Genomic DNA, 25,303 nt, shown 5'->3' with positions numbered 1-25,303 from the left:
TGCATACACACAGACTCACTCCTTTCAAAATAAGAAATTATGTGGGATAGTGAAGACTTGCAGTCAAATTCTGGGTCACTTTGTTAATTAACTTGTCTGAGCCTGTTTCCTACTCTATAAAGTGGGGGGATTGAACCCTGATTGAACCCCTTGAATCTCTGGGCTTTTGACTTCTTAGAAATGGAGCCTGCCTTCAGGAGCGGCCAGGCTTTCACCTACACGGCGCATTAACACCAAACTGTACTGTAAGATCACAAGCATTCCCTCCTACTCCAGACCTACCAAGAGTATCATTTGTCCTGTCATCCTTTCAAAATATTGTATCCTTGGAACTAGCTGCCCTTTGGAACATTGTTTCTCTTAACATCATCTTTGCATTGCAGGCAAGAAGGATGCTGTAACCAGAGCAGGGATTCTTAGCCTTTTTGTGTTATGGAGCCTTTGGGCAGCTTGTGGATCCCTTCTCAGGAACTTGTTTTTAAATACAGAAAATAAGATATATAGGATTACAAAAGAAGCTATTCTATCTATTTCTTTATCAAAATGTTTAAAAATAGTTTATCAGTGTCATCAAAATATTTTCTAAAAACCAAGTTCATGGACCTCAGGTTAAGAATCTTTAAATCATATGAGGAGATCCTGAATTAGACATAGAAGAGATAGCAGAGGCTGTATAATCCATCACCTCAGATGCTGTCCCACTGACCTTCCAAGGTCAGGAAAGAGGACTGCTCCAATGTGTCCAACACTTACCAGTTGACCAGCTCATCTTTTTGCTTTTTGTGTGTTTTTTTCTTAGTAGAAATGATGGGGTGGGGGTGGGGTCAGTGAAGGAGATGGGAAGACCATCATTGTAGAATTCCTTATCCCACAAATAATAACTTGCTTTTCTTCCAGCTTGAGGATGCTCCCAGACTATCTCTATATAATGGAAAAAAATAGGACAATGTCTTGTGTTCCAGCTGACCTTGCAAACCAATGTATAGAATATGCATCGATTAATTCCAGAGGCAGGAGAATCAGTATTCTTTTGAGTTAAGATTATACTTTAAGGCTTTGTTTGAATGACCAGTGTTGTTTAATGATATTATTGTCCAGGATGGGAAAGAAAAGATTTGAGAGGGAAAAAAATCAGGTGGGAGGACTTCCATTCTCAGAATTCACATTTGTAACTTCTTGCCACAGAAAGTTGTATTAAAAGGATTGAGTAAGGACAGATTGTGTGGTTATTCCAACATCTCTCATCAACAAGATAACTATTGAGATACCACCTTGCCAAATACCTGGTTTTTGACACTATCCAGATGAAATGCTACCTTCTTCATGAAGCCTTTTTGGGTCTTCCCATTCAATCATGTCTATTCCTGCTTGTATGGACTATCTGTGTATGTTTTATCTCCTTCCTGAGCTCCTGTCTTTCTCTCCCTGGCACCTTGCATCATGCCTGGTTTATTGGAGGTCAGAGTCAATTATAAATGTTTACTCTTTGATGGATGTATGGAAAAAGTACTAGATGGGAGTCAGAAAGAATTGGGTTTACGCACTAATTCTGCTGTTTTACTCTGTGATCTTGGTCAATTTTTAAATTGATTAAATAGCCTGATTATAAGCAAGATTTACAATTTTCTCCAATGAATAACTGTACCCTACCTCCCCCAAATGTTTTTTGGTTCCTATATATTTGCCAGTAGTTGCTCTGACCAAGGTACTTAATGAGTATTAAGCACAGAGAAGAAAACTTACTTATTTACGTTATACTTATGTTTTTTGCTCTGGCACCAAATTAATCTTCAATTCTCTTATCCTCATCTCAGATTTTAATAAATTCTGAATTTAGCTAACACCAAACAAAACAACTTTCCACATACAAAGAACAGAAAAAGAGACTAGAACCCGAAGTTCCTCCCTATACCAATGAGATTGGCAAAGAAGGCAGTGAAGACAAATGACAATTGTTGGAAGGAAGCCAGGGAAACAGACACAGGGGCATGCCCTCAGTGGGGCCAATCTGATTGGTTCAGCCTATGTGGAAGGCAATTTGGAATAAATGCCCCCAAACCGGTTGACTCAGTGATAATTCTACTAAGCCTAAAAAAACTAAAAGAAAAGGAAAACAACATTCCTAGCAACTCTTTGTGGAAGCAAAGAACTGGAAACTAGAGGTGTCCATCAATTTCACAACGGCTGGAAAAAGGGCATATGAATGTAATCAGTAATACTACTGATAGTATATGATAAAAATTACTTTCAGAGAAATCTGGGAGGATCCATATGAATCAATGCAGAAGGGGGTGAGCAGTACTCGGAGAATTATACAATAATATTCTAAAGATAAACTTTGAAAGATTTAAGAACTTTGATGAAGGCATTGACCAACCATGATTCCAGAAGACTGAGTGATATACATGCTCTGCATCTCCTGGCAGACAGGTGAGGGACTCAGGATGCAGAATAGGACATACATTTTACAGACATGGCTCAAGTGGAGAATTAGTTTTTTTCTTGATTGTGTTTGTTATAAGGGTTTGGTTTTTCTTTCTTTCCAATGAGGGGAAGAAGGGAGATGGAAGAAAAAAAGGGGAGTAGACACAGAGTTGCCAGAAAAGAAGAAAGAAAGAAAAGAGGGTCCTCAAAACATTTTTAAAATTCCCAGAGGGAACCAAAGGCAAGCCGGAAAGAATCAGACAAGCAGAATAGCTTTGAAAGATATATGCTGGATTTAGAAAGGAAAGCACCCTGTATGTACATGAGAGAGATTCATGGCCTCATTGTTTTAATTTGTATTTCTCTCATTATTCATAATTAGGAGCACTTTTTAACTTGCCCCCACATATCATCATGGGAGTCAATGAAAATTATTTGGGTCCAAATCCCACTAAAGGCACTTACTTCTTGGGGTGACCTTGGAGATGTCACAACCTGTAGGGAGGAAGTGTTGAATTAGCAGATCTCTAAGGATCCTTCTAGCTCTAAGTCAATGACCCAATGTTCTACCAATGTACTCAAGAAACAACACATGGCAAGACCTGGGAGTTTAGCAGAGGGCAAGGCAGGACTGCTGGTGCCTGCTGGACTCTATCAACATTTCTTTTCACATGCGATCTAGTACTTAGAGGCTGGTCATTTCTCCGCCTTGGGAAGACTAGGAAGAGGACTTCTTAGTCAAGTGTGGACTCCTTAGATAAGGGTTGCCTTGAGGGGCCTCTGAGACCCTTCTTTGCACCTCGGATTCTCTATTCTCATAGGATTTTGGAGTCAAATGAGATTTTCCTAATCCGCGCATAACATGATAAATACTTCAGTGAATCTGTGACTCGTTAAATGTGGGTAGTCCATCCATGCTACCATTTACAGTCCCTTATTGACTTCTCATGCTAAAAAAAAAAAGCATCCACATGGGAATGTGTTATCACATGCTCACCTAACCTAACGTAGCTTACTTGTTCTGCAAAAGCAGAGGACCCCAGATTCAGAAACAGAAGGGAGCCTTGAGGTCGTGTAGTCTAATCTCCTTCATTTTACAGGGGAGGCTCAGAAAGCTTAGGTGATTTACCCAAGTTCACTCAGGTGTCTAGCATTGCAACTCAAGTGTTCAGACAAAAAAAATCCAGTGGCTTTCCAGTGAACTCAGGAGGCAATGTTGTAAGAGCCAATTTGTTCTTTTTTTAAGTTTATCGTTTTTATTTTTTTCTTTCATTCTTAAAATTTTGAGCTCTAAATTCTCTCCCTTCCTCCAGCCCCTCCCCTTCCCATTGAGAAGGCAAGCAGTGTGATACAAGGGGCAATGAGTTCTCAAAGACTAATGTCAATGGCACTGCTGTGACCGAGGCTATACCAAGCACAGTGCTGGGCAGCCAGTGGTATTCAGTGCGTTGCCAGCTGTCAGTGGTTGGAACAGCCCTGTCCATCTCATGGGACCTCTAGGGAGAAACTGACCAAGTATCAGATGCCAAGGCTGGAAGTTCCTTGCAAATGGAGGCCCCTCCTGTAGGCCTCATGCTGGCCCAGCTTCCATTTCTTGGGCTGGGGTAGGTTGAGGAGTCATACAGAACTAGGTATAACAACAAAATGTTAATTTAAAGGATCAAAAGACTCTCTGTTAGAAAAGCACTCAGAGACCATTTTGGTCCATCCTTACCTGGCCAAAAATGCCCTGGATACAGCATGTCTGACCTGCAGTCATCCAACATCACTTAAAAGCCACCAGGGAGGGGGAAGCTGTGACATCCAGGTGGACGGAGCTCTGGGCCTAGAGTCGAGAAGACCCGTGCTCAAATTTAGCCTCAGATACTTAGAAGTTGTGTGACCCTGAGCAAGTCACCTAACCTGTTTGCCTTAGATTTCTCAACTATAAAATGGGGATAATGGCCTTTCTCACAGATTTTTTATAAGAGTCAAATGAGATAATATTTGTAAAAAGTGCTTAGCACAGGGCCTAGCACAAAGTAGCTTCTTCTATACAAATGCTCATTCCTTCCCTCCTTCCATAAACTTCCATAACCTGGATCCATACATAAATGGTATCTCAGTACAATTGGTTTATTTTGTATTTTACTATGTATTTTAGTTTGTGCATTTAAAAACATGATTCTGAGTAGGGGAGCAGGCAGGGTTCTTAGGCTTTACCAGACTGGCAGAGGGGTCTATGGCTCCCAAAAGGTTAAGATGTCCTGGGTTAGAGGGTCATAGAGCTGGCAGATACTTCAGAGATTGTAGACAGTCTGGCCTCTCACTTTACAGCCTCAGAAAGATTAAGTTCAAGGTCACAAAGCTAAAAAGTGGCAGGGCTGGGTGTGGAAGCCAATGCCCCAGACTCCCAGGCCTTCTACTGTATGGCATCGCCTCTCATCACTGCTGATGTCTTAGGGGTCCACTTGGGATAGCAGCCCATTCCCAAATCTTCCAATGTAGTTGTTTCATTTAGTTCATTTCAATGTGAATTCGGGCCACTACACAGGACGTTGTATAGTGTTTGGTGGGGAGTAAAGTTCAGGTTGGACAGGGCCTTTGCCCTCAAGGAGATTCCAGTCTAGCAATTCTAAGAAATCATATATGAACATCCAGATAATCCCGTCCCACCTAAGAGCAACAATCAAGGAACCAATTAAGGATTTTTACTGTGCACCTCCCACATGTTAAGCACCGAGCTAGGCACTGTAGCACAGAGACAAAACAAGGTAGCACTTCTTGCCTGCTAGGACTTTACAATCTATTCATAAAGATGCTGACTTTCTAATTGATTAATAAACATTATTAAGCGCCTGCTGTGTACATGTTAGGCATTGGGACACACATTGGAGATAACAAAGACAAAAATCAAACAGTTTCTTCCCTCGTGGTGCTTCCATTCTAGGGCTGTGCCTTCCTCTGTTCCCAGTGGAGTGGGAATCATTCACAGTTTCCATCTTTTTTTCCCCTCTCCCTTGATTTGGGCCGGTGGAGACTAATGACACAGCCCACCCTTTCCTGGTGAATTCCAGTAGCCTGGGCTTTCTCTTCCCTTCGGTACAGGAGTAGCTTTCAATGCTCCCTAGTCTGACCTTGGGGATGGCACATCCTGGGCCCTCACAAGAACACCCTTTGCTTTGTCCCCCAAAGTGAAATCAGCCAAAGCAGATCGAGGCCTGCTCTCAGTGCTTTTTTGTGCTCTTGTTTTCAAGGCCAGAGGAATAAAGAGAGAGGCAAAAGGAACCCTCAGCAGACTCGTTTGAGATTGCTCCCATTATCTGGGACAGAGATCAATAGTTCTTTCACCTGCTACTTGTGTGACCTTGAGCAGGTCACCTGACCACCTTGGACTCAGTTTCCTCATGTATAAAATGAGAGTTGGCACAGATCTCCTCTGAGGCCCCTCCTGCCGTTTGGGTGATATTTCTGTGACCTAGAGGAAGGTGCGCTCCCACCCTAAGACATTCATGAGCCTGTTGGGGCAAAAAAGAGGTGCCTTCGGCCCAGCCCTTGACCCCCTTTCCACCTCTCCAACATGTCAGCGCTTGCCTTCTGTTTTTTCCATCCTGCTCCTCCCCTGGAATTGCTGCTGCCCAGCAACCGAGCTCCCCCTCACACTCATCCGGAATATGTGACAGTGAAACTAGGAAGGGAAAATCCACTCCGGTCCCAAGCTTCTCCGACTATAAATCAAGCCTGTCCACCTGCAGCCTGCCTGTCATCATCAGGTTGCAGCCCCATCTCAGTCGAGCTCTGCCAGGCAGCGGCATGCCTGGAACATGACTTAGCTGGGCCGGGACGTTGACTTCCTTTGATGATGGCTGATCCTGGGAGGCCGGCGGTGTCCCAGAAAAAAGTGCTAGGCTAGGAGTCAGGGGTGGGGATTCTCCGTTCAGCTCCCTGGGAACCAGCCATTAGCCTATAGGCAATGAGTGTGTGTGGGGGATTTTTATCAGAGAACTGGGGTCTGCATCCCAACTCTGCCTCTTCTCCCTCTGTATGACCTTGGCTAAGTCACTTTTAGATCTTTGGCCCCAGAGGTGTGACCCTTGACACGTTGCCTCCCCTGTAAGCTAAAATAACCTCCGAGGTCCTTTCTAGGTTTTAATCTATGATCTTAAAGAGGAGGTGTGATAGGACCTGTACCCCAAACTTCCTCTGCCAGGGCAGTCATCACCTTCTGTCCAGCTTATGATCTTAGGAATTTCCTAACTTTAAGCAACTTGTCCAGGGTCACACAGCCAGAAATTGAACTCCTGGCTCCAAGGCCAGATCTCTGGTCTCATAGCATCTCTACAAGCCTAAGTAACTCAGTGTAAGAGCTTCCATTTACCTAGTGCCTTAAAGTTGTTACTAAGCACTTAGACTACTCTGGGGTATCCCAAAAGTCTCAGTGTGGTGGCAAGCTCTGGAAGCTTGAGTAAGGGGCTTAGACTGTAGAGACCTCAGTGTTCCAGCTCCCAAGTTTTCTGGGCAACTCTTTGCTTGAAAGCCTCTTCTGAAGGGGTTCTTTTCTCTCCCTGAGGTAGCCCTTCATAATATTTAGGAAGTATTTTTTTTTTTCCTTCAGTCATGCCTGTTTCCCTCTTTCTTTGTGTCTCATTTTTTTCTGCCCTTAAGGGACAAGCCGAACAAAACTAATCCTTCCGTGTAGTAGTCCTTCAGATACTTCAGGACAGCGATCACTTCTCTCCATCTTTACTTCTCCAGGGTAAACACCTAGTTGGAATTTGGAGAGAGAGAGAGAGAAGAGGAAAGGAAGGGAGGGGAGGGGAGGGGAGGGGAGAGGAGAGAGGCAGAGACAGATTTACTGATTCAGAGAAGGGAGGAATTATAATTACAGTTACAAAGCCAATGTCATCCCCTTTTATATGAAATAACCTGAAAAAGATCACCAAGCAGAAAGGTCTGGTCTTGAATCAGAAGGCAGTAGGGGAGTTGGGGGAGAGAGGAACTGTCTGTTAAATTCTTACCATACTCTAAAGGTTGTCAATGTTAAATGCTAACTCCTTTGCATTCAAGAGGTATTTTTCCTCTGAATCCTCGGGCCCCTTGGGTAAAGTGGTTTCATTGCCTGGGCCTGTCAGTTGCATTGTGACATATTTTAAATAAAGATTTTCATATCATTGAAGGCTCTTTCCACTCTTGGGCTTAGAAAACAGTCATAAATAAGGTGTGTACTTGAGGTTTTCTGTTTGTACCTTCTAGAGACCCCCTTCTCCCTTGACTCCCTCCTCCTGTCCCCCACCAGCCTTCTGAAATGGAAAGCTGAAGAGGAAATTTAAAAAAAGACTTTGGAAAATAAAGACTTCTGGGAAGTATGCAAATAGGGGAAAATGTCTATGGGAAAATTAAGAAAGACAAAATTCACCGAGGGAGAAGGCCACTGATGTTGGGATGAAACATTGTCATTGGAGATGACGGCGCACTCGCCTGGGTTCCCCTGGGGGCTGGATGCCTGTGTGCTCCCTACCTGCCTGTGTCTGACCTCTGACCAGAGGCTGCAGCCAGCCCTTGAACAGCCCCAAAGATGACAACCTCGTTTGAATCCTTGTCTCATCAGCATTCAGACACACCTCAGGGGCAGAAAGGAGAAGGATAAAGGGAAGGGAGGAGATGAAAAGTTGAGCTTGGCAAGAAAAGTATTTTTAATTGTGCTGGGGAGGGCTGTGGGCCTGGCTCTCCCTGGAGCTTTGCCTCTAGAATTGCCTTTGTTAGCTTTTGGTTATATGGACTGAAGTTTACACCCAACAGTCTACATTTAACGTACGTCCAGTATCCGTTTCATCGGGCTCTGCCCAAGAGGTCACGGATTTGCTTTTTTTTGTATTAGGTCTCTGTGTTAATTCCTCTTTCTAACAATTTCCATGATCCACTTTGTAGATTTTATATGCCCACATACGTGTGTGAGCACATGCACATGAATGCATATACTGTACACGTGTGTGAGAATATATACATGTGTGCACCTGTGTGCTGGCATGCACACGCACACATATGCTCCAGACCTGGGATTTTATTAGGGCAGACGATAATGAACACTATTGTCTGGAAACTCTTTCCAGCAATGCATATTGGCCACCTCTGTATGCTTCATAACCTTAGAGAGTCCCCCAGCCCTCTGAGAGATGAAGAGAGTTGCCCAGGGTCTCACAGCCAGGTATGTCAGAGGTGGCCCTTGAACCCAGGGCTTCCCAACCTTCAGTCTGGCTCTCAGTCCAGTACTTCACTGTTCTTTTAGAAGGTCAACAGGTTCATGAATACTGTTTATGGAGCGGTAAGTGGTTACATGGTCTAGCCATTCTAAAAAAACTAAATTTTTAATATCCTTTGACCCAGGGATTCCATTTTGGGGTTTATACCCCAAGGAGATCAGAGAAATAAAATTCATATAACAGAGAGAGAGCATGAATGCATAGGAGTAAGGACTGAACTAAGAATTCATTCATTTAGGACACTGGGGAATTCTTTCTCTGCCAGGAGAATCCTGTGATTTTTCTTCAATTCAGAGTCATAGAGAGTCTCCTGGAGTAATTTGCCCAGGGTCATACAGCCAGGGCGTTTCAGAGGCAGGACTTGTACCAAGGGCTTCAATTCCAATTGTGTGTGTGTGTGTGTGTGTGTGTGCGCGTGCGCGCGCATGTGTGTGCTGCATATTTGTATATTGTAGATCAGTACATGTGTGTATTTGTACATATATGTGTATGTGTGTGTTTGTGTATATTTTTGGTGTGTGTGCATTTTGTGTGTGTTTATGTATATTTGTATATTGTGTATTTGTATATGTATGTATTTATGTGTGTATTTGTGTGAGGTCTATTTATACATTGTATATTTGTATATGTTAGGATATTTGTGTATTTGTGTATGCATATTTGTATACATGAGTACTTGTATGTGCGTGTATATTTTTGGTATATGTATGTGTTTTGGTGTGTATATACTTGTATTTGTGTATATATGTATGTTTGTAGATTGTATATTTGTATGTGTCTATATTGATGTGGTTTTTTTTGTGTGTATCAGAGTGCTGTTGTGAGTATGTGTACATTTACATCCACCACGTCCAGGATGATAGCTGTAATTCCATCAAAGTTATATATAAAGAAGGATCATTTAAGGCTTATAAAATGCCTCTGACCTACCTGTCCAGCTACATTTCGATATTTGGGGTGTTGCAACAGTCCTAACGTAGTTTTAAGCTTAAGTAATTTTAAGACGTCTTCCTGAGTCCAAATCTGGCCTCAGATACTTACTAGCTGTGTGATCCTGGGCAGCTTATGTCACTCTGTTTGCCTCAGTTTCCTCATCTGCAAAATGAGCTGGAGAAGGACATGGCAAGCCACTCAAGTATCTTTGTCAAGAAAATTCCAAATGGGGCCATGAAGAGTCAGACATGCCTGAAAAACGTCTGAACAGCAACAAAACCCTCAAGGAACTTACATTCTAATTGGGGAAAATCTCTCACAAAAGGGAGCTAAAAAGTGGGGAGAGGGGTGCAGTCTTTGGGGTCATGGTATGGAAGTCCAGAAAGTCCACAGCAGAGCCAGGAGGGAAATGAAGATTGGCTGGCCAGGGCCCTTCCCCAAAGTTGAAGCCCTGGGAGGACTGATCAATGGGAAAAGTGGGCCAGCATGGTGGAGGGGAGTTACAGTGTATGAATGTTTCAGGCTAAAGAGGCCTCACCAACTGAAGAAATTTCCAAAGTGAGAATACAGCTGAGCTGAGAAGGCAAAATCACTTTACTTCTGGGTCTCTCAGTTTCTTTACCTCTAAAACATCAGAACCAGTCCAGCTTTTAATCTTATGAACTATGATACAAGGGAAAGTGAGATAATTGCCAAGTTTGGATCCTGGAAGAGTGGTATCAAAAATTTGGGGTTCAGGAGAGAGAGAGACCAAGACGGAGATGGAGACAGAGACAGAGGGAGTAGTGCTTTACCTGGAGAGAGGGAGGTCAGGAGTGATTTCCTGAGTTGGGCTTTGAAGAAAAGGAATCAGATGCTGATTGAAGTGAGCAGAACCAGGAGAACATTGGAACAGTAACAGCCACATTATGTGATGACTGACTGATAGACTTAACTCTTCTCAGCAATACAAGGACCTAAAACGACTCCAAAAGACTTATGATGGAAAATGCCATCCACGTACAGAGAAAGGAATACAGAGTCTGAATACAGAAGAAAGCAAACTGTTTTCTTTTTTTGTTTTGTTTTTTCTTTCTCATGGTTCTTCCCATTCATTCTAATTTTTCTATGCAACATGACTAATATGAAAATATGTTTAATAAGAATGTATCTATAGAGGCTATATCATATTGCATGCCATCTTGGGGAGGAGAGAGGGGAAGGAGGCAGAGAAAATTTAGAACTTATGGAAGTCAATGTTGAAAACAAAAAATAAATAAATAAATTCATAAAAAAAAGAAGAAATAAAGGAATCAGAGTGGTATGAAAAAAAGACCAGACTGGGGGGAGGAGGGGGTGGGGTAGGGAGACAAGATTTAGGTACATTTTTGGTACAGGCCTTACAAAGAGGAAAACCTGAAATGAGAAATCTCAGCATGGGAAGAACTACCAAGGACATTTCTTTGTCTTCTGTTTTTGGTGGAACTCTCAGGGATTCCCTGAAGTGGTCACTGCTGGGACTTAAAGGGCCTCCCCCATAGAAAAAGCAGACAGGCTGATGCAGCAAAGAGAAAGGTCTTCCTCTGGCATAGCCACACACCCCACCAAGGGTAGGCTGAAGTGGAAGCATTGAAGGGCATGAGGAGGGGCAGCAAAGAGATGCCACCAGAAATTGGAGGAGGCAGAGGACACAGAGTTGGGTCACATCCCTGGGGGAGACAAGGATGTACCTGAGTCCAGAGAGGCCTTTGGACAGGAGGGCAAGAACAGGGAACCATGATGGTCGATTGGCCAAAGGCATTTAATAATGTGGACCAAGCAGTTTTTGTTTGATTCTGGAGATAGCAACATGAGTGAGATGGAGCATATGGCGGGTCCCAAAAGCCTTAGTTCAGTTTTAAGCACTAGCGGCTGTGGTTCCACCAGGTTCTTGTTCCTTGTTTCATCACCCCATGAATCAGTTTAAAGCTTTTGAAGAGAATCAGCTGTGTTCTAGCCCAGCTTGTGGGGCAGGAGAATCTGGCTCAGGTGTGGGTTTGCCATCTCTGATTTCATGCTCTAGAAGGGCCCAGTCATCAAGGTTTCATGGGAGCTGAAATTTTCTAAAGGGAGAGATTCCTCGTAGGTTCCAGAAAGGAGTGGGACATTGATATCAGATCTGCTAATTGGGGGGTGGGGTGTCTACCAATTCTGCCCTGGGCCTTCTCTTCTCCCTCTATGTACTCTGCATGGTGATCTCATCAATTTCCATGGGAGGAAGCAGAGATGCTGGGCATGTCTAGAGCAAAGACCACCTATCTCTAGGAATCCTGAGCCTCCAAATTCGGACCTGTTTCTAACTGTCACATTCATTCATTAGGTAAATGACATTTCCTTTGAAACCATAGAAATCAGTTCAAGCAAGGAATAAAATTATATATTCATTTATACTTTATACCTGTAATGTCAAAACAGGTAGAAACATTTAGGCATGTTTCTCTCTCTCTCTGTCTCTGTCTCTCTCTCCGTGTGAGCACACTTTTACGGCATTTTTAGCAAAATGGAGAACCTTAGAGACAAGTAGACGGTTTAGTGAGTGGATTCAGGGCAGGGCTTAGAGTAAGGAAGATCTGAGTTCAAATTGTACCCCAGACACTTGCTTGGCAGTGCGACCCTGAGCTAGTCACATGAACTGGATGGTCCTAAATTTCCTCCCCTATAAAGTAAAGGGGTTTGACTCTAAGGTGCTTTCCAGTGCCAGATCTATGTTCCTCTGATCGCTTTTTCAGGGGATACCTTGAAACCTGAAGAAAGCAGCTAGAGCAAAATTACGTCTTGCCTGTGGAAATGGAAGTTCTTCAGATTCCACCTCTTGTTATTGGCCTGCCTGCTGCTGGGTAGATGCACAACCTGATGGAAATGATTAGCAGTCCTCTGGTGTGCTGATAATAAATCATTCTCCACAACCAATTAGCTATAATTCTATAAGTCATTTCTTTGGCACAACATTCTATTAACAAACACAGCCCTTGGAGACACAGAATTGAGCTGTTGTGTTTGATGGGAACAATGGAAGCAAGCTCCAGGCCTGCTCTCCCCAATTGTGCCTCATTATTCCTGGTCAAAAGTCAATCATGATGAAGTGACCTGCTCTCAGTAGTTAGCAAAAACATTCATTTGTCGGGCCCGACAACCTCGCAGGTGAACGGGGCTTTCTCGCTGTACAAATGAGCTTCCATTTTGGTTCTTTTTTCTTATTTATTTATTTGCAAGGAAAAGTTTTGTTTTTGTTTTTGTTTTTTTAAAGAGACCTACTTCAACAGTGATAACAGCCCAAAAAAGCCCCAAACTTTAATCAGAAGCCACAAAAGGGACTTTCCTCATTACACGGAGTGGTCAAATAAAACATTTCAGCATTCATTCTGAGCAATGAAGTGGGAAAAGTGGGGGCAGCCTTTCCAGGGTCTGCGTGTCCTGGAGCCCTCTGACCGCAGGCTGGTGAAGCCCCGGACCCCTTTAAAGAATCATATCTTTAAATGCAGGAAATAGATCAGATTACAAAGGAAGCCAATCGTGATGCAGGTTTCTTCTCCAACCAAGTTCATGAATCCCTTTAAATCTGTCCACAGACCTGAGGTGGACCTCAGGTTAAGAACCCATGATCTAGAGCAAAAAGAGAGAGGATTGCTTGGTAATGGTGGTTAGTGTCTCTTCCAAAGAGCTCACATTCTGAGGACTTTTCTTCCAACAGCGAGGGGCAGAAATGAGGCCATGTGTATTAGAGTAGGCTCAGGATCTGGGGGAACTTGGACAAAGACTTACACATTCAGTTGATTTAACTACAGAGTTTATTATATATAAATTGCATGTTATATACAATTTAATGTATATAATAATTATAAATTTACTATATAATATACAAATCCTGTGAATTTACTTATACATATGGGATATAAAGAGTTATGGGCCCATTGCACCATCGCTTACTAGGTCCCCATCCTTGTCTGGCCCAGGGAATTAACTGCTCCTAGGAGGCTGATTCTATTGAAAAAATAAAAATGACCCCTGCTCGTCATCCCTGCTTCCACATAATCACAGAACAGTTGTCATTTCAGTCATGTCCAACTCTTCGTGACCTCATGTGGTGTTTTCTTGGCAGACATACTGGAGTTTGCCATTTCCTTCTCCAACTAATTTTACAGATGAGGAAATTGAGGCAAACAGGGTGAAGTGACTTGCCCAGGGTCACACAGCTAGGAAGTATCTGAGGCCAGATTTGAATTTGGGAGGATGAGCCTTCCTGACTCCAGGCTTGGTGCTCTATCCACTGTACCACACAGCTGCCCCAATAATGATAACAGCATTTCTATGTATGTCACTTGAAGGTTTACACGGAACTTTACAATCTCAGTTGATCCTCACAACAACCCTAGGAGGGAAGTGCTGTTATCATTATCTGCATTTTACAGATGAGGAAACTGAGGCAGATAGAGGTTAAGTGTTGCCCAAGATTGCATAGCTAGTAAGTATCTAAGGCTGGATTTGAACCGGGGCCTTCTTGAGTCTGGGACCAATGCTCTATGCACAATGGTGCCCCTAGAGGCCTTTTCTAACCAGCCCAGAATGGCTTCCCCCTTCCACACATTCCTCTATTCATCAGTACTCTCAGAGAGTGTCAATGTCAATGAATCGGAATCTTGCTTTAGGCAGGATACAAACTAGAGAGGGAAATCTCCTGGAATTTGGACCAAAGAGCAGATCTCAGGGCCAAGCATGAAATGATGGAAAAAGCATGAGATACGGATTTGCAACCTGGCCATGGTACTGGGCACCTGTGTGATCTTGGAAGAGTAATTTGACTTCTTTCTGCCTCAGTTTCTTTATTTTTAAAATGAGAAACTTACACTGGATGACCTCTGAGGTTCTATGAAGATATAACTTTACCATCCTATGGTCTTCTACTTTCTTCCTTAATAAACCTGACACTCCCCAGCACAGCTGATGACTTCATCCTTGCCCTCCCCGCTCACTGTCCCTGGGATGCTGACTTCTCCATGATCATAATCATCCTCCCCAGTCTCACCACCTCTTTTGCCTTGACAGGGCACGTCCTTCTCTCCTCCAGCCCCTCTGCACTACCATTACTACTGGAGTCACTTCATTTTTGGTTCCACTCCTGACTCTCCCAACTTTTCTGCCCTCTGCCTCTTCCCCCTACTTTCCATCTCCTATTCACATACTGGCTTGGCTTTTAAAAAAATATTATTTCTAGCACTTAGCCTAGTGTCTGGCACAAAGCAAATGATTAATATAGACCTTAACTGTCTGTGGAAGCTGATTGTCAATTCACTATCTAATTATTATATAAAATTACTCTCTTTGGCTGTGTATTTCCACCCCCCCCCCCACCCCCCTGCTTTAAGGCCAGGAAGTGTTACTTCTGTATTTGTAACCCCAGTTCCTAGTCTAGCGGCTGGCACACAGTAGGCATTTTACAAATGCTTTTCATTCATTCATTCTCAGTTTGTGGGTGGGTCTTCTTCGAAGTTTCCTGGCTAGCCTATGCAGAACACTTGAGCACCCATCACAGAGAAGCCCACACATTTTTATTTGGGAGCAGCTTGTGGTGGTGGGTAGAGGTCTGGACTTTCAGGGAGGAAGAAGAGTCGGTTCAGATCCCACCTCAGACACTCACTAGCTGTGTGACTCTGGCCAGGTCACTTACTGTTTCTTTATCTGTAAAATACAGAACAGGGAATATAGCTTTGATTTCTTTGAAATAGAGAATGCCCTGGTGAGCAATGTCCCCTTCCCAATGAAGTCAGCACCTTCTCTGCAACAGAAAACCACCTAGTGCACCAGAGATTATGTGACTTGTCCAGAGTCATATGGACAGCGTCTGTCAGAGGCAAATCCCATCTGTGAAATGGGGAAAATAAACTGCTTTCTGTAACGTGTGGCATTTCAGCTGTTTTCCCTTTGGATGACTATTTCATCCCACATCATGGAGAAGGGCGGTGGTGGGCAGGTGGACCTGGGTGTGTCTTGTTTGTTCCAAGTGAAAGTTTATTATAAGGCCAGATGGTTCACAGATTGATTACTTGTTAGAAGAATGAAAATGTATGGACTGATTGTTTTCATTTCCTCACGTCTCTCTCTCTCACACAGCTAGCCAAAAAAATCCGAGAGAAGTTCAACCGTTACTTGGATGTGGTAAATCGAAACAAGCAGGTCGTTGAAGCCTCCTACACAGCACATCTGACCTCTCCATTGACTGCCATCCAGGACTGCTGCACAATCCCACCATCCATGATGGAGTGAGTGTCTATGGGAGGAGTTGGCGGGGGGAACGGTACTGATCACCAGGTCAGTTAACCTCAAGGGTAGCACTTGATGTCGGTATAACCTGCCCATTTATTTCTTGAGCCCCATGTGTTAGAACACAATTTGTTTGAATTCTGTGAAGAAAATGCTGTACAGAAGTTACCAATCAAGCCCTATTGCAGTAAACTCCAGGGAGACTTTTCCCATTTGTTTCTATTGTATTGGGCACTGGGGCTATCAGAATTTTGATTCAAGTATCCAGGAGACAATGTGCATAGGTAGTCAGCTTTAGATTTAAGGATACTTGGGTTCGAGTCTTGCCTGTGTTGTATATGCACTTCATGACCATGTAGGCAATCTCAGTGTCCTCAGGCAGTAAGTTTCTTATGAGTTGCAAATCTGTGTCAGTGAAGGCAGTTTCCACACCAGGAACCCATAGAGATAAAATCACTTCTCTTCTCTCCCCCTCCAAAAGCAGAGTAATCATGGGAAATTCTTCCTGGTTTGGCTCAGTGTTGGGATGGGACTGGGACCCTATGATGTCCTGGGGCACACAGTAAGTTTTCAGCAAGAGATAGGTCAAATGCAGTTGGCAGGTAGGGCCAGGGCCAGAGACTGGATCCATGATTTCATCGGTGTCCAGAGCTCCCCTTTAAGGAAGCCCTCTCAACCAAGGTCAGCACCTTCTCCGTAATTTATCATTTTAGAGAGTTGCCTAGAGCCCTCAGATCTTTAGGGACTTTAGGAAGTAATATAAGCAAATTGGCTAGGAACTTTACATTTTAAATTAAATTTTAACATTCTTCAATGAACAAAAATCTACTTTTTCTCTCATCCCCTTCCCATTGGAAAAGAAAAAGAAAAAAACAAACCTTTGTAACATATGCATGGTCAAGCAAAATGAATTCCTACATTGGTGATGTACCAAATCTCTATGCCTCATAGATGTCTGTACCCCAAGTCCCCCAGCTCTTTATTAGAAGGGGGTAGCATGCTTCATCATCGCTACTCTCTGATACCCAGGGTGGCCAGTGCCTTGATCCGAGTTCTTAATGCCTTAAAAGTTGTTTATTTTTATAGTGTTTTTGGGTAAACTGTTCTCCTGGTCCCACTCTTCCAAGGATTCTCTGAAACTGTTCCCTTCATCATATCCTATGCTACAGTCATCTTCTGCGATATTCATACTCCATAATTTGTTCAGCCATTCCCCAACTGATGGGCACCCCCTTAATATCTGGTCATTTGTCATCACAAAAATAGTTGCTCTATGTTTTAGTGCATGAGGGTCCTTTTCTTCTTTCTGTGACGTATAGGCCTAGTAGTGATGTCACTGAAGGAAATGGTGTGCATTATTTAGTGACTTCTGGGGCATGGGACTATGCATTCTTAGGAGTAAAACACCATAAACCTAGAATTCTGGTTTTTTTTAACTTGAAATTATGAACTATGTGGTCACCACCATCTCATTAGACATCCCCTCCCCCAAGCCCCTCACTTTTTCAGCTCCCTTTATGATTTCCCTATTAGAAGGTAAGCTCCCTGAGGCAGGCATTGTCTTTCTTTTTGCTTGTATTTGTATTCCAAACACTTAGAGCTTAATAATTGCATGTTGCCTATCCACCTGCCTGCCAAGGTCACAGGGCTAGTAACTGGATAGGAGGAGCTTGGAAGGGCCCTAAGAAGGGGCCTGGTCTGGCATTCTGAGGCCTGCGTGCCACTCCCTAGATGACCTGGAGGAGTCACGGAACAGCCAGCTCCATCTCACTCACCAACCCTGCCAAGTCCCTAAGGGCCCTTTCAGTCCTAAAACTAGGAGTCCAAGATGGACTAGCTGAGACGGACGAAGAACTCTTGGCTTTCAAGGTTCCCGTCTCCATTTGGCAGGCTTTCATTGGCTTCCTCCAGCTGTTCTAACACCTTCCCTCGGCCAAGAAAACTTCGTTCCTCCCTCATCCTCCCCACTCTCAGAACACTGAAGAGATTCCAGATTGGAGGCCCTGAGGGATCATTCCTAGGGTAAACTATGGGAGTAAAAGTCTTCTTTTCTCTTTGCCTGGGAAAAGTGATCTGATGGACACCTTAGCAAATGTTCGAAAAGGGACATTAGCAAACTGGTACAACTTCCCAGCAAAGTGGCCTGGAGAGAAAAGTCACATGGCAAAGGAGGTGAGGCTTGTTTGGCCTGGCCCCAGAGGGCAGAGCTGGAGCAGGAGGGAGTCTTTGCCAAGGCAACGTCGATCCTGAAGCATTTAGTGAACTGTAGCCTTCCTCCTAAAAGGAGGGAAAACACAAAGGAAGGCCACAGTGGCCCTTTAAGGATCTTCTGTTCTGATGGGGAGAATTTCAGCTTGAATGTAAAGGAAAAAATCTGCACAATCAAGTTTGCTTTTGTTAAATTCAAAAACAATTGTTATCTTTTGTTTTATGTCACTTAACCTACACGCAAATATATATGTGTGTGTGTGTGTGTATATGTGCGTATATGTATGCATATATGTATATGTGTATGTATATGTGTGTGTGTATGTGTGTGTATGTATCCATTAGATTATAAGCTTTTGGAAGTCAAGGACTGTCTTTTGCCTTTGTTTCTTCAGCTCTTAGCTCAGTGCCTAGCAAATAGTAGGTACTTAATACATGTTTATTGATTTATATATGTCATATGTATATATATGTATAAATCTGTGTGTATATTTGCCATATAAGGTGGACAGTCAGGTTTTTTCCCCTGGCCCTAGCCTTTTTTCTTGGAGGTGACTTCCCTCAGATTCATGTTAGTGAGCACAAGACAAGATGAGCTTGGTCTAAGGGGCAGGAGAGGGATTGATGGTCACACCAGTCAGATGCATTATGTTGCCAGAGCTGAACTAGGCACAAAAAAAGTGTTATGAGGTATATTCAATTCAACTTGACAAACATTCACAAAGGACCTACTTTGTGCACGGGGGGAGGAAAAAGCGCAGCAGTCTACAAGGGAGGAAAGGCTCACCTCTGATTGTGTGACCCTGGGTGAGTCCCTGTCCCTGGTGACTCACTAGGGTTCCAAGTTTCAGAAGAGCTGCACATCTCCTTTGGTAGGAAGAATTTCTTAAATGGAAATCCCCATACCGATGAAACCATAGACACAATGAAGACAAACAGGCACAATGTGTTAGGCACTAGTGATACAAACACCCAAAAAGGAATATCCCCTGCCCTCGTGGAGCTTATATTCCCTATCAGAGATATTATTGAGAAAATGTAAAATCAGAAAACGAGACTGGCTGGTCCTATGGTGGAGGGCTTCCCATTGGCAGAACGAGCAATTTGCTACAGGGAAAGAAAGCTAGATTTCAGTTGGGGGACCTGGGTTCAAATCCTAGCCCTGGCACATAGCCCTACTGCCACCTGGGGCTGGTCATTTCCTTCTCTGAGTCTCTGTTTCCTCACTTGTGACATGAAGAAGTCAGACCAGATGATACGTAGCAGTCCTTCTGGCACTAAATCTCCAATCCCACAGACAGTCCAAGTGTCCCACAACAGGGGACCGAGAGGTGGAGGAAGGTTTCCATCCACTGGACGCATCCTCTGCCAAGGAGCTACGAAATAAGCCAGGATAGGTAGGCATGAATGGACTGTGAAGAGCCTGGGCACAAGGAGGACCCGCATTAGTGAGATAGCAGAGTCATCTGAGGGCTGGAAGAAGGATGAAAAAATCTGGGTGATGGCCTCGCGTATTTTAAGCAACAGTCACTCACATGCAACAGCCTTCCTTAAGGGGACTTGATACAATTCCAAGAATTAAACTGATGTATTGAGGAATTTTCTTAATGGACTGTTTGATGTTGGCTCCCAGAAGGTATTTTTGATAGAATACCCTCTTGCATTCACCCATTGCCCTGCCCCATTCTCTGCCATTTAAAAAATTTTCTGTCCCATGCTATAAAGAGCTCAAATTTTGACAATTTGGGTTAGAAAACGAAGGATATCCTAAAGGTCTAAGGAGTTTGGGGGGTGCAAATAGCCAGCAGCATGTCTCTAACGAGAGACAGCTTGGGGTAGGAGAGAGTGCGGGTGGTGCTGCTTAGAATCAGGAAGACTCAGGTTCAAATCCTGCCCCAGATAAATTTCCTGCTGATGGGGTAGTTTAGGCCATGACACAGATTTCATAATAGAAGAAATATTAAGAGCATGATGAATCACAGCCCTGGACAAGTCATGCCCTCTCTGACCCTTGCAGCTTTACCTGGGAAATCAGGGTGCTATGCCCTGAGCTCACAAGTGGGAGTTAAGAGATCTGGGTTCTTCCAGTCATGTGATGTTTGATCCGAGGCAAGACCCTTCACTAAGGACATCTGGTCTTTGCACCTGCCCCTCCAATACTCCCTGAGGCCTTCTGGTTTCTGTCATCTTCCCTGCAGCTGAATTGTATTCTGTATATTGCTTTCCTCAATTAGCATGAGCTTCTTGAGATCAGAACTACCTGGGCTCTTCTGCTTCTATCCCCATGCTTGGCACGATGCTAGGCACATAGTAGTAAGTGCTTTAAATACACTTTTCCAGCCATTTGTTCCAATAAGATTCCTAGGATAATAAGAGCAACAACTTGGATTATATAATACTTTAAGGTTTTGGTTGTCATTTAGCTGCTTTTTCAGTGGTGTTTGACTCTCTGGGATCTCATTTGGAGTTTTCTTGGCAGGGATGCTGGAGGGGTTTGCCATTTCCTTCTCCAACCTGAAGGTTTACCAGGAGCTTTATGTATAGGCCCATTTGATCCTCACCACAGCCCTTTGAGGTAGGGGCTATGATTATCTCCATCTGTCTCAGTGTGATTGAATGACTTACGCAGGGTCTAACAGCTAACAAATGTCAGAGACAGAATTTGAACCCATATCTTCCTGCTGCCTAGCCCAGTGCTCTATCCACTGCACCATACCACCTCCAGCTCTAGAGCTGGGAGAGACTAATGACCATCTGACCCAATCTCTCCATTTTACAGATGGGGAACCCAAAGCCTAAAGATGGGATAGAGACTTGTATAGCCCCCATCTTGTTTCCTGGTCTAGCATCATCCCATAATGCTGGGTTTATATTCTGAAGGATGCTTCCTCTGTGGGTGACTGGAGAAATGTGTGTTCACTCTTAAAATATTGATCCCATGGTTGGCCCTGGCTTTTTACCACAGACTGGTCAATAATATTTTCTTCATCTTCTCTCAATTGTGCCTGTCGTTTGTTCCCTCCCCCTCCTCTCTCCATTTTGCTTTTTGGATGCTGCTTCTTTTCGATGTTGTGATTCATCAAGGTCTTAATTCTTCCTTTAGCATATGTGCGTGTGTGTGTGTGTGTGTGTGTGTGTGTGTGTGTGTGTGTGTATGTATACATAGGTGTCAATGCATTCTGAATCCTACCAGATCTCTCCAGTCTCTTCTGATCTCCTTCGTCATTCTGACCTTTTCCACCTTCACAAACTTCCCATTTGGTTTCTAACTCTCTAATGCATGGATCTTATGACATTATGTATCATATTCATTATCTTCAACCACCTCACCAGTAGGCTGGAAGCTCCATGAGGGCAGGGACCCTGTATTATCTAAACTTTATATGTTGCAAGTGCCAAGAATGGTGTTCTGTATACAGTAAGCATTTACTTTATGTTAGTTATGTTTAAATCCACAAGCACATTGCAAGCCAATCAAGTAACCTTTATTCAGCACTTACTATGTGCCAGGCACTGTTCTGAGCAGGAAACAACACAAAAAAGTCCAAAGACAGACTGCTTTCTCAAGGAGCTTATAGCCCAATGGCAGTTCCTTTGCTAGAATCTGGGAGTACAAAATAAAAAAACGAAATGCTCCCTGCCCTCAGGGAGATTGCATTCTCCTTGGGGAACAACTATGCATAGATAAGTTAGTGTAAATGTAATGGGGGGTTAGGACTGGCCAATGAGAGCCCAGTTCTGGATGCACATGCAGGGACCTCTGCCTGATGAGCCTGCTACCAGGCACCCTTTCAAGTGGAGAGCAGGACCCTCCATTATCACTGGCCAGTCCTCCTATTGCTTAAAATATGACCAAAATAAGGAGTAGCCTGGGGTGGATGAGAGACTAGCAACTGACAGTCATCTTGTAGGAGGGGGACAATCAGCGATGTACAAGTGAGGAGAGAGCGGCCCAGTCCATGAAGGCTTCCTAGGTAAAGGGATGGAGTGTGTCTGGGGAACGGGAGACGAGCATGGATCGGCTGGGGAGTCCACAAAGAGGAGTGTATGCAATCAGGTGGAAAAAGAGAGAGAGTTTGGAGCCTGACTCTGAAGGGCCTTGAATACCAAACAGAGGCATTTGTATTTTAGTCTCAAGGCAGGCAGGAGCTTTGTAAGCAGAGGAGTGATGTGATGAGATCATTTGAATCTGGGTGGAAGACAGACTGGAGAGACTGCAAACCCAGAAACCAATTGGGAACCTGTTCCTAGTCTAGGCATGAACTGATGAAGGACCTATGTAGGATGGTAGTTGTGTATGTGTCCAGAAGGGAATGACCATCCAAGATGTTGTGGGCAGAATGAGCAAGATCTAGCGTCTGATTGGATCTGGGATATGAGGGAAAGTGAAGAATTAAGGATGGTTCAGAGGCTATAAACTGGAGTGACTGTAAGGAGGGGGATGCCCGTAATGGAAACAGAAGCCAGGAAGGATGAGGGGAAGATCTGGGAGGAAAAACAATGCAATCTGTTTCAGACATGTGGAGTTTGGGATGCACACAGCCCAGGTGGGGTTACAGAGCAGCCACTTGGTAAGGCTGGACTGGACAGCAGCAGAGAATGAGGGCTGGGAATCATCTGCATCCATTTTGTTCATTGCATATTTAAGAAGAGGGAACAGAACAAGTGAGCAGATCGTCCTGGGCTAGAGACGGAGTCGCGGGTGGAATGTGGGTTATGGTGTTTGGGTGACCCGAGGTCATAATCTGGCCTCAGACATGAGCCGTGGGACTGGATGACTCACTTAACCTCTCTCTGCTTCAGCTTCCTTGCCTCTAAAACGGGATCATGACAGCTGCCACCCACAAGGTTGTTGTGAGGAGCTAAAGAGAGAGTGTTTGTGAAGCACTCTGCAAATCTTAAAGCCTGCAATAAAAATACTACTAGTAGTAGCGGTAGCAGCAGGAGCAGCAGTAGTAGCAGTAACAGTGGTAGTAGTAGACAAAACAAGTCCAATCCTCATTCCATGTGATGCCCTTTTTTATGTTTGAAAACAGCTTGTATGTGCCCCTCCTCCCACCCCTCTATCCCTGCCCCTTCATGAACCTCCTCAAGTCTTCTCTGGTCTAAACAAGCCCATTGTCCCCCCAATGATTCCTCATATACTTTGACTCTACGCCTCCTGTTTGGTGTCCTTGCCTCAAATCCTCCCCTCCCTGTCACTTCCAATGCATCCACACAGTCACTACCAATCACCCAATCACTCCACCCCTCTCTTCCCCAGCTTAGTAAATGCCAAGTGCTCCCTATTGGTCCTCCTGTATTTAACATTTAACATTTAAAGCCCCTCAAAATCTGACCCCTTCCTCCCTCTATAGATGTCTTACACATCACACATACACACACACACACACACACACACTCTCCCTCCCTCTCTTTCTCTCTCTCTCTCTCTCTCTCTCATCCACTCCTACCAGCCTGTCTGCTCTTCAGGGCACAGGACCCTCCCTCCCCCATCTCTGGGCTCTCACATCGGCTGCTCCCCATACCCAGAAAGTCCCTCCTCCTCCCCTCTGCCTTGGAATCTCTGGTTTCGTTCAAGACCTATCTACTTGAAGCTTTTCTGGATCTCCCCAATTCTAGAGCAGGAGGTGAGATTTGAGCTGAGTGTGGAAGAAGGCTTGGGAAGCCAGGAGTTCGAGGGCAAGAAGGAGAGCCTTCCATCATGACAGACAGCCAGTGCTATCCTGGAGTCAGGACAGTGAGACTTTTGTCACATGACTTACTCAGACCTAGAACTCCACAGCTGATAGAATGGAAGGTTCTTCCTCGGGGGCAGAGCTTGCTTACTTTTGTCTCTGGACCCTTGGCGCTTAGCCCAGAGCCTGGCCTATAGCAGGTGCTTAATAAATGTTTAATGAATCAATCTTAGAATTCCAGCACCTCCTCAGACATGGAAAACCTGTCCTCTGACTGCCGCCTTCTAGCCTTCCAATACTGCCCTTATCTCTCTCACCTAAAAGCTTAACCTTATCATGATCTGGTGTGCTTTGATCCGTCCCTAGTCTCCCAAGCAGGTGTCCCCTGCTCGCTCCAGTTTTCCTTACCTCCATACCTAGCCTTGACCCCGTGGTCTGCTGCTTTCATGTTCATAGCCCCCCATTCTTCTGCCCCACCTTCACTGGCTAGTCTCATCCTTGGATAATCCCTCATCATATGATTCTCAGTTCTTTGGCTACTCAGCATTGCTGGGGACAGTCGGACGTTGAGCCGATTTTGCCCCCTAAAAGCCTATGTGAGTGTAACCCTCCACGTACCCTTAATGCTATTCATTGACCCTTTTTTGTTTTTCTTTTAAAATATTTTGTTATTTTCCTTTTCTGTCAGTTTCCTTTTCCAGTAAGCCCTTCCTCTCCACAGTGAGGACCATGATGCAGCCCACCCTTACTGTGATAGCTTATCCTTTGCTTGTCTCCAGTACAACCACCCTAGCCCTCATCCCCACCCCCAAAATAATCCCTCAAATTCCCATTCTGGATCAGCCCCACAGTGAAGTTATAACCTACACTCATCGTGAGCCACAGCAGGTGTGTGGGTGCCATTAAGAAAATGCTTCTCCCATACCACATAATAGTAGCAACAATTTTCAGGGTGGGGGGGTGACTGATGAATAAGATTCCCACCTCCTCCCCTTTTCATTTTGGGTGGGACAGAGAGAGTCATATGAGATAAATTGCAATCTACATCCCTGATAACACTACATAATCTTTGCTCCCAAACCCAGCCATCTTCTGGTCTTTCCTATGACTGTTGAGGGCACTACCAACCTGCTCATCACCCAGGCTCTTCGAATCATGGCATCACTCTTGACTCCTCCTTCTATCTCATCCCACAGAGCCAATCATTACTACCATCAGTTACCACCTCTATCTCCATATATCTCACATATGCCCCCTTCTCTCCTTCCCTCATAGACTACTTCAATATCTTCCCAATTGGTCTCCTAGCCTCCACTCTCCTCCTGCCTCCGATCCATCCTCCACTCAGCTGAATCCCCAGTACGGTACCCGGCATACAGAAGGTGTTTAATAAATGCTTGTTCACTGAAAGCTGTCAAAGCGATTTTCACAAAGTGCAATTCTAACCAATGTCACTCCCTAACTCTATGAACTTCTGCGGCTCCCTATTGACTCCAGGAATAAATATGATTTTACCTTTATTTTAGCCTGCTAACATACCAATAT

At 44.2% G+C, this 25,303-nt stretch overlaps 1 protein-coding gene across 1 annotated transcript in view; it reads left to right on the top strand.

Annotated features, from left to right (window-relative positions):
* The window catches only part of CACHD1 (cache domain containing 1), a 141,463-nt gene that overhangs the window by 14,124 nt on the left and 102,036 nt on the right, over positions 1 to 25,303 (top strand). Inside the window, exon 2 of the mRNA XM_036757767.1 lies at positions 15,723 to 15,871. Within this exon, the coding sequence (XP_036613662.1) occupies positions 15,864 to 15,871 (8 nt within the window). The 5' untranslated portion in view covers positions 15,723 to 15,863. The remainder of the gene's footprint in view (positions 1 to 15,722; positions 15,872 to 25,303) is intronic.

Source organism: Trichosurus vulpecula, chromosome 4 (assembly GCF_011100635.1).
Source record: "Trichosurus vulpecula isolate mTriVul1 chromosome 4, mTriVul1.pri, whole genome shotgun sequence".
Lineage (NCBI taxonomy): Eukaryota > Metazoa > Chordata > Mammalia > Diprotodontia > Phalangeridae > Trichosurus > Trichosurus vulpecula.
Note: the sequence above shows the minus strand (reverse complement) of the source record. Positions and strands in the feature narration are given on the sequence as shown.